Source organism: Lissotriton helveticus, chromosome 5_1 (genome assembly GCF_964261635.1).
Source record: "Lissotriton helveticus chromosome 5_1, aLisHel1.1, whole genome shotgun sequence".
Taxonomy (NCBI): Eukaryota; Metazoa; Chordata; class Amphibia; order Caudata; family Salamandridae; genus Lissotriton; species Lissotriton helveticus.
In genome coordinates this window covers 1605002315-1605019103 of record NC_136065.1, presented here as the reverse complement: position 1 = coordinate 1605019103, position 16789 = coordinate 1605002315, and the positions used below count along the sequence as shown (strand labels likewise).

The following is a 16789-nucleotide window of genomic DNA, read 5'->3' as shown; positions in this document are numbered from 1 at the left end:
ACTTCCCTGCTGAAGGCGATTCAACCTGGCCCACTACTGCAGGTGCACTTGCCAGTTCTACTCCTCTCTGAACCCAGTTAGATCCCTCTGTCTGCGCTCTCAGTGGCCACTGGGCTAACCCATGGGGAATCTTTCTCCTTTCATCTGAACCATATCCGTGCAGTTTTAACTTGCTCACAGAGCCTCCCAGTAGACAGATAGTACCACCATGGCCAACAGTGATGTGGCCCAATCCATCCCTTGGGTCGGACTTCTGTCCCCAACCCAAGGAAAACTCTGTCTACAAAGACAGCAACCGACAGAGGCCAGTAACATCAGTCAGTGTCAACAGCCAGGCTCCAGGCCATTTAGGGATATCTGTCCTCTGTGTTTCTTCAGGGGGGGAGGCGTAGCAACAGCTGCCTTGTATCCTTTCTTCAGTCTATCTCCCACCAGTTCTGTTGTAGTATCTTGCAACTGGTCTTTCAACCCAGGGTCTGTACCTTTCAGGTTGAACAGGAGTCAGGGTTGACTCCTTTCTCTCCCAACCCCTCCTTCTGGGGTTCTGTAACCTCTTTCTGGGAGTGGCACCCACAGAAAACAAAACCTTTGGGGGCTCTTATGCCAGTCACCCCTCCCACCAGTTAAGGGGTGATAACCTGAACCTGGCCCTTCAACCCAGGGTTTACACCCATAGGGTGAACATGTGCCTGGCAAATCAGGACTTCCAGGGGAGTACAAAGCCTCCCCAAGGGAAACACACTCTGCATCAATCAGTCTTGGTTAAGCACGACTACTCACCCCAAAGAGTCTCAAGGGGTAGGGTGGGAGCTGCATATCCTGCTGGTTTCTGAGGTTCAGTCAAAGAGCCAGGTCTTGAGATCCACCCTGAATTGGGTCAGCAACAGGGATAGCCTGAGGTGGAGAGACAGGGTGTTCTAGGTTTTGGCGGCGAGGCAGAAAAAGGATCTTCCTCCGGTCCTGGTCTTGCAGATCTGAGGGATAGTGCCAAGGGCCAGTTTGGCGGAGTGGAGGTGTGTGGTGGGTATGTGGAATGAGAGACAGTGCTTCTGGTATACTGTTGAGAGGGCTTTGTAGGCATGTGTGAGGAGCTTGAACATGACTCTTGTTGACTAGGAGGTGCTGGAGTTCTAATAGGTGTTCGTAGATGTGGCCGTGGCAGGGGTTGTTAAGGACCAGTCTGGCTGTGGGGTTCTGAATGTTCTGTAATTTCCTGAAGAGTTTGGAAGCATGATGAGGAGACTGCATTCATCTGGCAGTTCATCACAAGCGAGGAGTTCAGTATGATGCTGAGGTTTCATGCTTATGTGTTGCACAAGAGTCTGCTTGGTCCCTGTGACAGTGCATGGAGCCCCACAAGCCAGAAGTGGTCTCACTAGGGTCGGTTTTGGGGTGCTCTGATCTCAGGGCTGGCAACCCCTGATCCTCTCGTCCTCCCACTGTGGACTGTTTCCATCTCTTACTCCTCCATCTGGAATTCTGGACCCTCCTCTGTGGAGTGATTCTGCCAGAATCCAGAACTGGTTGAGTGCTTGTGGCAGTCACCGCCCCCCAACCCCACCCCAAGTTGTCCCGACACTGTGGGGCTTCGTCAGTGGATGGTCTCTTGGTACAGACTAGGTTCCTCTGCTGGTGCTTCCTAAGCAAGCAATCAAAGCTCTGGGGCAAGAATAGGAAATCATGGGTCGCTGCTTACCCCCATCTCCCCTCCTACTCTATCAAGGGACATGGGACCCTTTACCCCTCCACTATACTGCGACCTGTCTGGGTTACTGTGAAACTCCCCCGCCCTTAGTTGAAGCGAACCTGAGCCAATCCCCTTAGGAGCACTCCCAAATGCCTTTTCAAACTCTCTGGAACTCACTCAGACCTCTGACTCCTTTTCAAGTTCCCTGAAGTCAGAGAAGTTAACACTCAACCAGGTGTTGGCATAGCCATGGAAAATAATCTGCTCTCTGGCAATCAAATTGTACAGCCCTTTAAGTGTTTACCATGCTACCCTTCATCCAACCACCCGGTGCTCTGCAAAAGTACCTCGGAAAATCCTCCCAAGAATGGTGGGACCGTTTCCGACTGCCCCTGGATCTCAACCTATAATCTTCTGGGGTGAATTCCCACTTGTTAACGGAGGTGTACCTCAACCTGTAATCTTCTTCTAGTGCCAGTAGGGCCTTTAATCCCACCACCAGGTATATGACTTCATGTGACAGCGCCCCATTCCTCCTCAGTTTCAAGTTTCTTTATCTTTGCATAGTTAACTAAAACCATTGCAATATTATCACTTAAAAGAATACACTTTTTTTGTAAACAGACATTCCTCCTCAGGGATTCTGTGCACCTCTAGAGCTACCTCATATGCCTGAAATGTATAGTGTAAATCATCCCCCTCCTTGAAGTTAGGCATCAAGTCTCTGAGTATGTAGACTTTATCTTTAGCACTGGATACATTAGTTTTGCTACCACAACTGGACTGTACTTGCTTTTTCCAGTTCCTTCAAACTAAGCTTATGGGCTAATGTCTTCTCCTCAAGAGCAGGTTTTTCCCTGGCTAAGGGCCTTTTAGCCTCAGCCATCCTTTCCCCAGTCAGGGCTTTGCAAGACTGAGCTCTTCTCTCTTCTGCAGCCAGATAGAGCAGCTGAAGCCTCAGGTCCCTCTCAGCCTGTCTGTCCATGACCCGCCTCAGGGGATAGGGCTTGGGAGGAGACACTGCTTCCTGCAATAGATCCAGCAGGGAACTCCAACTCTGTGGGATCCTCTCGATCCTCTGGAGCCTTTGCCCAGTCATTTTTCTCTCTTCTTTCTCAGGGCCACTGTCCCCTTGGGCCACTGGTTTGGGATTCTCAAGCCTTTACCAGGGCTTTGTATTATTTTGAATTCCAAAGGGGTCCTCCTCAGAGTCCTCCCCAGAATTCTCTGTTGCTGCTGTATCCCTGCAGATGAGCTCAGATGCAGGTGATTTTGAAACTTGTAATGGACTTTGTATAGAGTTATGGTGAATACTGAATTACTATAGGTATTTCACAAACACAAGTTCTATACTCACTACTTATCACCAGTGTTAGAAATGGGATTCCTGTTTGGCGGTGGTATGCACCCAGGACAGGAAGGATCCACCACTCTAGTACAGGTAAGTAAGATACACACTGAATGTTTACCTCTGCTCACCCTTTGGTAGCATGACATAGAGCAGTCAAGCTAAACCAAAGAGGCAATGTGTAATGTATTTTTGCAATGCACACTCACAGTAACACAATTGATACACCAGACAAAACACCGCACACAGGTTTATAAAAATAGAGTATCATATTATATACAAAACAAGACCTAAATGAGACAAATCCAATATATAGCAGGTGAGATATTGAATTTGAAAGCGATAAATTCAGTAAAGTGTAAGGTTACTTTAGGTTGCACTGCAATGAGGCAAAGGGGAGACCACAATGGAGCTCCAGCTGGCAACAGGACCCATGCAGGCCCTGTTGAACAAAGTACCCTTCCTGGTCACAAACAGCAAGATGCGTTGATGTTAAGTCCCACATGCGCAGGATGCATCGATCTTCCCCACACAGGGAAGGCGATGCATCAGTTCCAAAGATGGGTGTCAGAGTCAAGAGGCATTGCGTGATTTGCGGGATTCTGCCACACAGTCGAGGGGATGTGTTGATATGACCAAGCAGCAGCGGCGATATGCTGTCCAATGCGGCAATCTCTGGAGGTAAAACGATGATTCCGAGGCGATGTGCCAATTTTAAGGCCATGAGAATGCAGATGTATATAGCTGGGTACTCAGACACACCTATCCTTCTTGTCTTGTGGCTGTTTAGAGGGAATGCACAAAATGTAGCTATCACCCACCCGAGATGTGTATTCGAGACAGTCTGTCAGGCACACAGAGCAGTAAGTGCAGAGAAATGTCCACTTCCTAAAAGTGGTATTTCTAAAATAATAATGTTGAATCCAACTTCACAGGGAAGGAGATTTATCATTACCATTCCAAAGAGATGAAATATGAAAAAGCTGCTCCTGTCTGATCTGGAATTACAGCTTAAATGTGTATTAAGTAAGTCACAATGATAACCTGTAGGAGGAGTAGGCCTCACATTAGTGAAAAACAGAATACACGGTCACTTCCTTCCTTACGGGTGACCTAATAAATGGGCGTTTAAGGCTTGGCAACTCGTTTTAAATGCCAAGTTGAAGCGGCAGTAAACTGCACACTCAGGCACTGCAGTGGCAAGCCATAGACAAGTTTGTCGTCTGTGGGTTGCACAATTGTTAATAGCATTTAACTTACAGGCCCTGAGTTACAAAGGACTTACAAGTAAATTAAATATGTAAATCAGGTACACACATGCGTAGGGAAGAAGCACATGCACCTTAGCACTGCATAGCAGTGTTCTAAGGCCAATAAACAGAGTTCAGTAAAAAGAGGAGGAAGGCAAAATGTTCAGGATGACCCTTCAGAGAGGGCCATTTTCCACCAATTTAGCATTGCCCAGTAATACTGTTATTGGCAGAAGGTGTGGAGAGATTTGTGAACTAACAGGCCATTGCAAATCACTCAGTCACCTGGATTTGGCCAGGTCGCTCCCCACGCTGCACAGCTCCTCCTGTGTGTGAGTGCCTTCCCCCCCTCGCTGCCGCTCAATCAATCAATCAATCATTGCATTTGTATAGCGCACTACTCACCCGGAGGGTCTCAAGGCGCTTGGGGGAAGGGGGGGTCTGCTATTGCTCGAACAGCCAGGTCTTGAGTTGTCTAATGAAGGCAAGATGGTCCTGGGTCAGCCGGAGGTGGGTGGGGAGGGAGTTCCATGTCTTGGCCGCCAGGTAGGAGAAGGATCTTCCTCCGCGGTGGCTCTTCGGATGCGTGGTACGGTGGCGAGGGCGAGGCTTGTCGAACGTAGCTGGCGGGTGGGCGTGTAGAAGGTCAATCGGTCGTTGAGAAATAAATATCTGACCACAACATACGCAACTGTTGTTTTCCTTACCCGTGGTTAGTGAGAATGTGTCTATAAAAAGTATAATGCTAGTTTTCCCTTTCCATTACGCGGTGCTGAGTAACACCCTAGCCTATGATGTATTTTCCTGCTAAATAAACTGATGGGTGTTTTTCCAGAGATCTTTATTTCTTGAGACGCTTAACCCCACATTGCCAGGGTCCTGGCTGAACAAAGTGTCTGGTGCGGTTGTGTTTGTTATAGGCCTGTCAAGTGTTAGGCATTGATTGTGGACCTAGCATCACAAGGGCTCCGATGCTTTTAGGCACACTGACGCATTTATTGGCACTATCAGAGTCTTTTAGGGTCTGCTAGAGTTCATAACCGAGGGCATGCGTGCAAGGGGTCCAGGTAGGCGACTGTAATGGGGACCTGGATCGCGCAAACAATGGAAGGCCCTGAGTGAGGATACTTGGTGTCACACCCGGTGTGGTCCAATGGTCCTTTAATTCTACCAGGGACTTGCCAAGGTGACGTGCGTGCATGCCGGTGTTATGGTTACAGGAGGTTCAGGGTGGTACTCTACATCCCTGCCCAAATTGGATGCTTCGTGGGCTCAAACAATATCAGGTCCCCTTCTGGTCACTATATAATACGCTAGTGGCGCTCTCTCTTCACACCTGGGGTGCTCTTGTGGCATGTGCCACAGCTGAAGAAGACAAGGATGGGTTGAACTTTGTTAGAGTAGGCTCCCCTGACCATGGGCCATACTCAAAAGGCATTCTAGACTTCCCTCCAAAATGCTGATGTCTTACAAGCACTCTGTCACCCACAATCAACGTGGCTGCTGTGTGTGTCTCTTTCGGCTGGCATGGTTGTTGTTTCACAGTCGGCTTTGTTGATTGGTATGATGGTCCGGGTGAGGTGGCTCCTAGTGAGACACTACTAGAATAGAGTCCTTGACAACACCGGCGGCTCCTCCACTAAAGCGGAGGATCATCGTCCCACTGCTTCAAGAGCAGTGCAGAGGAAAAATAAAATGATAATAACAGAACATTAATACCTGTTTTTTTTTCCGTTCTTAGGTGCGGGGAGGGGCGGGGCAGGCACGAGCAGGGGCCAGCAGGAGGAGTGGTGAGCACACTCAAAGTGCCCATGACTGTTTTACCGGCCGTCTAAGACCGGCCAAACAGTCTTGCGCACTTTCAATGTTCCCCACCGGCTGCATCACACAGTCTGGTGGGGAACATGCAGAGGCTCCCTGTCCTCGTCTGCGCGCCAAACCCTGGTGCTCAGACCAGTCACAATGCTGCATCGCAGCACTGTCATTGGCTTAGGGGAACTAATCACAGCGTTGCATTGCAGCGTTGTCATTGCCTTAGGGAGCCTGGAAGCCCAGGTACTTCCCGCCTCCCCCTATCCCCCTGCCACCATTCCCTACCAGCCGTCACCTCCCTGACAACTAGACCAAACATTAGGTCTGCAGTCAGTGGTTATGTACGGAGTACATGTGTAGTAATGTAAAATGCAGTGGAGTGCCCACTCACAAGCTTCTTTCTGTTGAGCACTGATCCTAAGTATTTTATTCAGCATAAATCTCTTGACTTTTTCATTTGCCACCACAGTATTCTTTTCTGATGTTGAGTTTGTAGACTCTCTAAATAATAAACAAGGGCACATTACCTGTCTTGAGTGACTGAGCTAAGTCATAGGTAGCAAATATCTTCTCTTGTTTGGGATGTACACTGTCAAATTATGTAGATGGCACCATTCCCACTGCCGGGTATTGGGAATATTGATCTGTCATCAAAAGCTGGTATCGTACATCAAGCAAATTGTACTTACCTCTAACCAGAATATGTTGCTGTTTTCTTTAGTGATGATGATGAGAGCTGGTCTGATCATACAGCAATCTGCAACAGACTTAATGTCTGACCCTCCAAAGGCCAGACAAAGTGGCCTGACTTGACGTCATTTTTTATTTTATGCTAGTTGGCTTATGCAATCATCTGTAGGCAGTCTTATTCCTTGACAGCTGCTAATATATCTTCCTTGCAGATGGCCTTTGGATATGCAAACTGATGTATTAGTTATGCACAGTCTTCTGTGGTACACACAAAGGAATCATCTGTGTTGGTCGCAACATTGGGATGCCTTGGCAAGTCATCTACCGGATTATTGACACTTGGCCTTTAAGCAATTGAAAATCTACATTGTTGAAGATGTGGTGACCATTTTTCAGTTCTCAGTGCTCATTGAGAAGGTGTGGCCTCAAGTAAAGAGATCAGAGGTTTGGGATCAGTCACCATTCTGACTTTATTACCATAGGTGACAGGTGGAAAAGCACACATCCTTGCCTGGTTGTCCATCCCTCACGTTCATTTTGAGACTCCTCTCCTACAGTGCAAGAATTACAAACAAGATGGAGCCCACATGTTCTTTTTTTCTTTGAGCGCGTCTGCCCCAACCCAACCCTGTTTGCATCCAGTTCCCACTCTGCATTTTAGGTCACGCCTAGGCAGCGTGCATGCGCTGTCTGCAAGACCTGTTGTTATCTCCTCTATCAGCTTTTGGCATGCCCATGAATTGACATTGTTTGTTGTTATGCCATTTAGAAATACAGGGTTTTTATTGGTGCATTGGGTCTGATTTTCCGACCTTTGCATGCTTGGACCACGCCCAGGCGATTTCACTAATTGTTTGCTTGCGTTGGCCATCTCAGTACATCTGTGGCTCCTCCTGGTCATCCTGATCTGCCTTTTTATTTTGTAGGTTATCAACATTGTTTTAGGATTTTAGGCCGTTTCACAGAGCAATGCTCTGTTCGCCACCTGCAAAATGGCAATTTCTGTCAGATAGCTGTTGAGCTATGAAAATAGCTTGACCTAAAAAAAATGCGACACCTATTGCATTTCTAATGCTTGTTTCTTCTGTACCCCGCGGCCTGTTCCCGCTGCTGCTCCCCTTTGGGCCTGCCCCCTCGCCATCCATTTGCCGCTCGGCTCCCGCCTCCCAGCTGTTCCTCCCTCCCGCCTTAAATGCCGGCCGCTGAGTGGTAGTGAGAGTGACCCCTGACCCTGCCTGCAGGCCAGGTCGGTCCACACGCCGCACAGTTCCTCCTGTGTGTGAGTGCCTTCCCCCCCTCGCTGCCGTTCAGTCCGTGAGTTCGATCCTGCTGTTTGTGTTCCACTGTATTTGTGCATTTTCTAGTTCTGTGCCCCATTGATTGTGCTCTACTGTACCCACTGTCTTATGTATAGTTATCCTTGTTTTGCCCTTGCGCCCTTGTCTCTCCCCCTCCCCCCTTTTTTCTTCTGTACCCCGCTGCCTGTTCCCGCCGCTGCTCCCCTACAGCCCGACCCCTTGCCATCCATTAGCCGCCCCGCTCCCCAGCTGCTCCCCTCCCTCCTCACCTTAAATGCCAGCCGCGCAGCGGATGCGCGCAGTAGGCGCACCGCTGGCGCGCCAGAGGCAAGCCAGTCTGCACCCATCCACACCTGGACCACGCCCAGCTCCTGAATCCCTGGCCCCCGCGAACACCACGACGCCAGACTCCGCTACGATGCCAGTACCATCCACGCACTCAACGCCGGTCGAGACCACACCTGCTTCCAGGCTGCCCCAAAACGCACCCATGGGCCTTTCTCCTGCCGCAACTGCAGCCTCACCTGCGACAGAGCCGCCAAACCACCAAGGACTGGACACAACCTCCGCTGCATACTCCTGAACACCCGCTCCGCACGCAAACACGCCGTCAAGCTCTGGGACCTGCTTGACACCTCCGCCCCAGACGTTGCCTTCCCGACCGAGACCTGGTGGAACGACTCCTCGGCACCCGACATTGCCATAGCCATCTCCGGATGGCTACAAGATTTCCCGCAGAGACCGCACCAACAGAAATGGAGGGGGAATGGCCATCGTCCACAAATCCTCCCTCAAGGTCTCCGCCCACTCAGACGACGATGCCCTCAGCACCGCTGAACACCTGCACTTCCGGATCCACACCGAACCCAACACCACCCTCAGAGGAACCCTTGTCTACAGACCCCCGGGACCCCGAGCACAGTTCAGCGACTCCATCACTGACCTCGTCAGCACCCACGCTCTTGCCTCCACGGACTACATCCTGCTCGGGGGCCTGAACTTCCACCTCGAGAACAACAACACCAACTCCGCCACCCTGATCGACAACCTCACCAACCTTGGCCTCAGACACCTCATCACCACATCCACCCACGCCGCCGGCCACACGCTTGACGCCATCTTCTCTGCAAGCCCCCACGTCTCCTTCGACCACAGCACCAAACTCCACTGGACTGACCACCACTGCATCCACTTCACCTACAAGAAGCCCACCATGCACCACCGCACCCAACAGCTGCCCCGCCGCAACTGGAGCAAAATCACAGCAGACCAGCTGGTCACCACCCTCGCTCAGTACCCACCCACCGACCCCACCGACCCAGACACCACCGCCCGCAACTTCAGACAATGGATCAACGACTGCGCCAACGCCCCGCCCCGCTCAAGAAGCCATCCAACAACTGCACCAGCAAGAAAGCCACCAGGTTCACCGAAGAGCTCCAAACCTCCAAGAGAGCATGCCGGAACCTGGAGAAGAACTGGCTACACGAACGAACACCGGAGAGCCACACAGCCCACAAGGACGCCACCCGCAGACATTACCACCTCATCAAATTAGCCAAGAGATCATGCTTCACAAACCGCCTGGACAACAACGAACACGACAGCAAAGAGCTCTTCAGCATTGTGAAGGAACTATCCAACCCCAGCGCCAATACCAACGACATACCCCCTCACAAGAACTGTGCGACTTGCTGGCCACCTTCTTCCACCGCAAGATCACTGATATTCACGACAGCCTCAACACCACGACCGCCGCAACAGCGCAAGACTCCTCCAACCCTGCGAACACTTCCCGCACCAACCGCCTGCCCTCCTGGGCCAACGTCAAATGACGACGAAACACGCAAGATCATGAACTCCATCCATTCAGGATCTCCATCAGAACCCTGCCCACACCACATACTCAACAGGGCAGATGCAGCCATCGCACCCCAACTACAGAAAGTAATCAACCACTCCCTCGAGACAGACACATTTCTGGAAATCTGGAAGCACGCCGAGATCAACGCCCTTCTCAAGAAACCCAAGGCGGACCCCAAGGACCTCAAGAACTTCCGGCCCATCTCCCAGCTCCTGTTCCCGGCAAAGCTCATAGAGAAAACCATCCACACGCAACTGACCCCCTACATCGAGGACAACAACATCCTTGACTCATCCCAGTCTGGATTCCGAAGAAACCACAGCACCGAGACAGCCCTCATCGCTGCCACGGTTGACATCAGAATCCAACCAGACAACAGTGAAACATCAGCCCTCTTCCTCCTGGACCTGTCAGCTGCCTTCAACATGGTCTGCCACCGCACACTAAAGACACGCCTCCAAGAAGCTGGAATTCAAGAGAAGGCGCTGGAGTGGACAACCTCCTCCCTCTCCGGCAGAACCCAGAGCGTCCGCCTCCCCCCTTCCGCTCCAAAGCCACAGACATCATCTGCAGTGTTCCCCGGGGCTCATCCCTCAGCCCGACACTGTTCAACGTCTACATGCCCCCCTTGCCCACGTCACCCGCCAGCACAATCTCAACATCATATCATACGCAGGCGACACCCAGCGGACTAAAGACCCGCACACCGCCAAAACCAACCTCCACGAGGGAATGAAGGCCGTCGCCGAATGGATGAAGAACACCTGACTGAAGCTAAACTCAGACAAAGTGGGGGTCCTCATCCTCGGATCCACCCCCTCAGCCTGGGACAACTCCTGGTGGCCAACCGCACTGGGAACAGCACCAACACCCACCGACCACGCACGCAACCTGGGAATCATCCTCGACTCCTCCCTCTCCATGTCGAAGCAGATTAATGTTGTCTCGTCCTCCTGCTACAACACCCACCACATGCTCTGCAGAATCTACAAGTGGATCCCCACCGAAACAAGAAAAACGGTAACCCAGGCCCTCGTCAGCAGCAGGCTGGACTACGGCAACGCACTCTACGCAGGTATCCCGGTGATTGCAACGCATTCAAAACGCATCTGCCCGACTGAACCTCAACGTCCCTCGCCACAGCCACATCACCCCCCCCTGAAAAACCTCCACTGGCTCCCCGTCTAAAAGAGGATCACCTTCAAGCTACTCAACCACGCACACAAAGCCCTCCACAACACCGGACCTGCCTCAACCTCAGCTTCTATACCCCCACCCGACAGCTCCGCTACGCCAGCCTCGCCCTCGCCCCCGTCCCCCACATCCAGCATATAACCTCCGGCGGGGCCAGATCCTTCTCCTTCCTCGCCGCCAAGACCTGGAACACCCTCCCCACCCACCTACGACTGACCCAGGACCTGCTCATCTTCAGGAGACTCCTCATGACCTGGCTCTTCGAGCAGTAGCAGTCCTCCCCCCCCCCCCCCCACAGCGCCTTGAGCCCTCACAGGTCAGCAGTGTGCTCTATAAGTACTATGATTGATTGATTGATTTGCACTGATCCATGACACAATGGACATACCACAGCTTACCACTAATCAGATGAGATGTTGGACACAGCTTTGGCAGGCAAACCCGGGAGGTGAGGGACAGTAACATGCAAACAATGCTCCCCCTGCCATGAGAGATGACTACCATGGATAGAGCAACATTACTTGTTTCTTTTATAAAAAGAAAGTCAAGTGCTTTTTTTTAAATTAAAAAGAATGTTATTTGCTACAGGGCTGCGTCCTACTGGTGCTGGTCTGTAGCCAAGAGTAAAATGCATTTACGTGATGGCTTATCCTGACAATGCATTTATGAATGACCCCTTGCTTGGCGGTCATTTACAAATTATGCAGGAGGTTCTTCCTTCATAGAAATGGAGTAATGCAACTCCGTCCCCATGGAAGAAAGTCTGGCTATCTGTCCATCTCTAAAACAGGACCTTAGTCTGTCCTTCGGAACATAAGGGTCAGGCTTGGAAACCCCGACTTCTAAAAGAAGAGAACAATTTCCCAAGAAGCCTGCAGAATACAATGTTAAATCCCATTCAGCAGCATACAGAACAGAGCTGGGGGTTGGGATGTTCTCATATGAAGTTAAAATGAAATGTCACTCCTGTTTAGTTGGCTCTTTATCAGCACAAATAAAAATAAACAGCTCATAAACAAGTCTAATTACAAGAAACCTGAGTATTTGAAGGATTGTGGAGAAGGCAATGGCCAGGAACATATTAGGTACTTTGTCTGTAATCTTTATCTTTGTAATACATATTTATTATTGCTGGATAAAAGGAATGTAAAGGACTGCAACTTATTAGGAATAACAGAGAAACGAGAAAAGTAGAGCTTTAAATATTATTCCTTCGAACAGTGTTTCCCAAACCCACTGGTGGGGTATGGTGAGTTGCAAAAGTCAAAGCAATAAATAAAGAAGTCTTTCATTTCTGTATTTATCTGGTCACATTTGCTGAGCTTCAATGTAAAAGATCAAATGCAAGGCTATGTCTTCTGGAACGATAGTAAACACTATCCTCATTGTAATACAATGAGCAGCAAATTCCTCTCACCTTGCACTCAGAAATAGAAAAGTAAAGTGAATTATGTGAATATTGGTGGAGTACAGGGTGAGTAAAGGAAAGGGTCATGGATGCCATTTTTTGTAATACTTGAAATGTAAATACCTGTAAAATGTGAACTGTGCATATTCAGCAATTAGGAAAGCAAAAATTAAGGACAGTGTTTTGTAATTCCGAAGTGTATGAAAACAGAGATTTTAATAGGATCAAAGCAAATCAAAGCATTTGACTTGTTGATGCAAAAAATCATAAATTTTAACTAACCCCCAATTAACACACATTATCGTTTGTGTGCAATATAGTTTTACACGGTCAAAATTTGGCTTTGCAAGTTTAATCGACATTTTAACACATAATGTTGTGCTTGTCAGTGACAGTGAGGTACCACATGATGCTTTAGTTACACACAAAAATGGCCCGCCTCATACTTACTAAAGCTAGGTGGATCTCAAACGTTTATGGTTCTAGAAATTGGGTCTTGGGTCTAAAAAGCTTCAGAAGGACTACTCTACATAATTCTCAATTAGGTAAACGGATCTGTATCATTAACTCAGATCAGGTGAATTCTGAGAGTGTCTTAGAGATTCTTACCAACATGCAGCATATAACTTGCCAATGCGTGAAATTAAACATTGAAACATCTAATTTTAATTTACCTTAATAACAACTCGTAGCACAGTAAATGGATTGACATTCTTAACTCCCATAGTATAATATCAGTTCATATGTTGTGCCAGAGCAGAAACAACACATATAGGGTATGGCTTAAGGGCTAGGACGGGAGACTTTGAAGCAGTGGAATCAGGGTTCTCATTATGATGGCGGGCGGACATCCGTCCACAGTTCATCATAACAGTGATGGAACCGCCGCCAAACGTGCGGTGGTCCCCCCAGTGCAATTAGGATGCACCTGCCATACTGGTGGGCGCATCCTGGCCTTTTACCATTGCGGATCGTGCTGCTGGCTGCAGCACCGTCCGCAATGGTAAAAGAGCAGGCACAGCATTTCCCTGCAGGACATGGCAGACACCATGCGGTGCCAGCCACTTGGTACAGGGAACTGCTGGGGGTACCATGGGTACCCCCATTGCACAACGCCCCCACAGAGGGGGCCCACAACTCGCCCCCAAAGCCAATATCTGCCTGCCTTTCCATGGCGGCATTGACGCCATGGAAAGGCCTCTACAACACCCACATCCTAATATGGCGGACGGTGCCTGCTAGGCACTGCCACCATATTAGTGGCCCAGCTCCGCCTGGCAGGCAATTTTAACTTTTGGAAAAGCGGTGAACTGACTTTGCATCTGCTGCGATACCCACCGCCATCCTAATATGGCAGTTGGTAATTCTCATTACGATCGCCACTGCCAGCCCGGCGGTGGTGATCGTTCTGCTATCGTAATGAGCCCCCAGGATTGAGTCTGGCGGGAGGCTCAAACACTGTGATTCTGGTCAAATCACTTAATCTCCCCGTGGCTAAAAATAAATGTGACCAGCAGTGACAAAGCGTGCCCATGATGGTTCCTGTGTATGCCACCCTATGGCAGCATTGAAGACCGGGGGTGGGCTGCTGGCACGATGCGGGCCAGATTACTAACCCACAATGGCTCTTTGTGGGAGGGGGAGTTGATTGCCCCCTGAGACGGCAGATAAAAGCGAGAGGTGGCCGCAGCCCTTAAAATTCATGCCGCCCGAAGCGGACCGCCCCTCTTGCAACCCCCTTGCTACATCACTGGTGCCAGACTGTAATGCAACTGGTGCTCATGTAAATCTCTGATACCTTCGGGTGGAATTTGTGCTAGATAAAACTGCAACAACAAAAAAACAACACGCGGGTGCAGCTTACAATATCGGAGTGTTTATGGGAGACAGATAAATAATCATATCTGCTACATCTATGTTGCATATAGAGGTAAAACGCATTCATACCTCTCTATGTTCATTAATATTATCTGTAAAGTTAACTCATATCAAAGCTTTGCCTGTACGTGTATGGTTTTAAATCTGAGAACTGTATCTGATATTGAAGTATTTTTTTAAGAAGGCATTGTATTTAACATTAGAATCGGTACACCTCTAAGCAAGGTAAAGACAATGAAGTTAAGAGAATATCATAAAAATGAACGTTTTATTTGTTGTCTAATGCATTTCCCTCCCCTCACTTTTGGTCCGAAGATAAGGGCACATGGGAACAATTAACTTGTGGCACATCCAAGAATTATCTGGGGCATTGGCACCCATCACGCAACCCTGTTGTGTCTGTCAGATTAATGTCTCTGCTGTGCACGTCTTGGAATGCATGCATACATTGGTTATAGATTTCTGATAACCCTTCTGATTGGTTGAGTCAACCAAATCATCGTGTGGATAGAGTTAATTAATGATTGTGCTTTTTCACTTTCTTTCTTAGGTGAAATACAGAAGTACAAAGACACTTTCTCCACATTCCAGACTTCTTATGGCGAGGATAATATAGCGGATCTCCTGAGGGTGTCCAAAATAAATGTACAAAAGAACAAAAGCAAAATCCTTGAAGAACTCGCAAATGCGGTTCATGACAATCTGGTTCCTGTCTGAGGAAAGCCGAAGCAGAAAGAAATACTATAAATTATAAAAGTTTCATTTTAGCTTTACAATTGCTGATTTTTCACTTTTTAGCACTGAGCTGCAAGAAACTTAAGTCTTCACATCCTGTCCATACCTCCTAAATTAAACTAACCTTCACAGTCAGTAAACATAATCTATGCCTAATTCTGATTGAGATCTAAACGCACAATGAATTCTGAAGGAATTATTCAACACGTACCAGTAGGCTATTAATTTATTCAGCTACAGAACAATTGCTTGAAGTCCCCGCTTCTAATTTAAGTGAAGTCGTCTGCATTATTCAGCCTGTATAAGTGAGTTCCAATATGATGACTAGTTACTACCCATTACAATAGCTGTGCTGTATATGTGGGATTTTAGGTCTTTGATGAACACTCCGTCCTGAAGATGATTTCATGTAGAGTTTGTTGACACTAAAGACCAAAACGTCGACATCTCTCCACCGCAGCTCTACTTTGATGGACTTAATGGAATATAACTAACAACCTATTGATTCTAAATTACTTACGACTTTCATAGAGACTGGATGGATTCCTAAACTGACCTCCGGCACTAATACATTGTGAAGTGAGTTGGTAACTGTTGGGTCAGTGGTATTGTGTCTTTCAGATGTCCCATGACACACTATTTATTATGATAATTAAAAATAAAGTATTGTGTTAAGAAAGCTGTTATGATGAATTAAATACTGTGGATTGTGTATGCATTGAATGTGTCTCTTTGTGATCCTCAAATGATTGATTCATAATAAATAACCAAAAAAGAAGGGGATTTGATCTTCCTTATTGGATACTGTGGGTACCACTCACCTTAGGTATTCAAATGTGTTGGTGCTAAACAAATATATTACATTTTCGGGTAGTGAGTAGCTGTGAAAGAGGAACCCTCAGACTCCCAAATTCAGACAAGTAACTCCACAGAGGAGGGTTAACCATTTCTGTCATGATTCCTTTATACCAAAAGATCAGTTGCGGGGTCCTAACATATCATAGGGTAATAGTGGGATCCACACCCAGGTACATTAGTGGGAGTGTCGCATTTTTTAGACATTTTATTAGAATCCTTACCCACAGATAGCACCTCTGGGTGAGGATCTTACTACTTTATTGGATCCTCACCCACTCCACCCAGTGTGAATGGGTGGACTCAACACAGCTTGTAAGGGGAGCTCTTGACTAAGAATAAGGAATTTTGAGTGCTAATTAAAAATGCTGTGTCTTCACTCCTTTATACTTTGCTGTCCTTTGGCAGAGTTAAAAACAGAAAGATGTTTTGGGGTATTATGACCCATAACATCAGTGAGTCGACATGTTTAAGCCTTCTGTGTGCCACTCAATGTCAGCAGACTTGCTTCAGAACCAAAAGTTATGTTAATCCCTACAGTTCATAGTTTGTATTTCCAGCACTTTAGCAATTATATTGAACATACAACATGAAGCTTGCACGCAACATACAGACCATAATGGACCTTTCCATCTTTTTATTCTATGTAGCATGTAATAGCTAGGTTTCATAAGGCAGTTGGGGTGGGCAATCCCTGTAGTCACACATTGTATTGTATTGTAATTGCATTTATATAGCGCTTACTACCGCTGGTGAGGCGTCAAAGCACT

At 48.1% G+C, this 16789-nt stretch overlaps 1 protein-coding gene across 2 annotated transcripts in view; it reads left to right on the top strand.

Annotated features, from left to right (window-relative positions):
- Positions 1 to 15876, top strand: part of LOC144755650 (cytosolic phospholipase A2 gamma-like) — a 553672-nt gene extending 537796 nt beyond the window's left edge. For both annotated transcript variants that reach the window (XM_078644802.1, XM_078644804.1), the window contains one exon: positions 14980 to 15876. In XM_078644802.1, coding sequence (XP_078500928.1) covers positions 14980 to 15146 — 167 coding nt within the window. In that variant the 3' untranslated portion in view covers positions 15147 to 15876. The remainder of the gene's footprint in view (positions 1 to 14979) is intronic.
- The last annotated feature ends 913 nt before the right edge of the window (positions 15877 to 16789 follow it).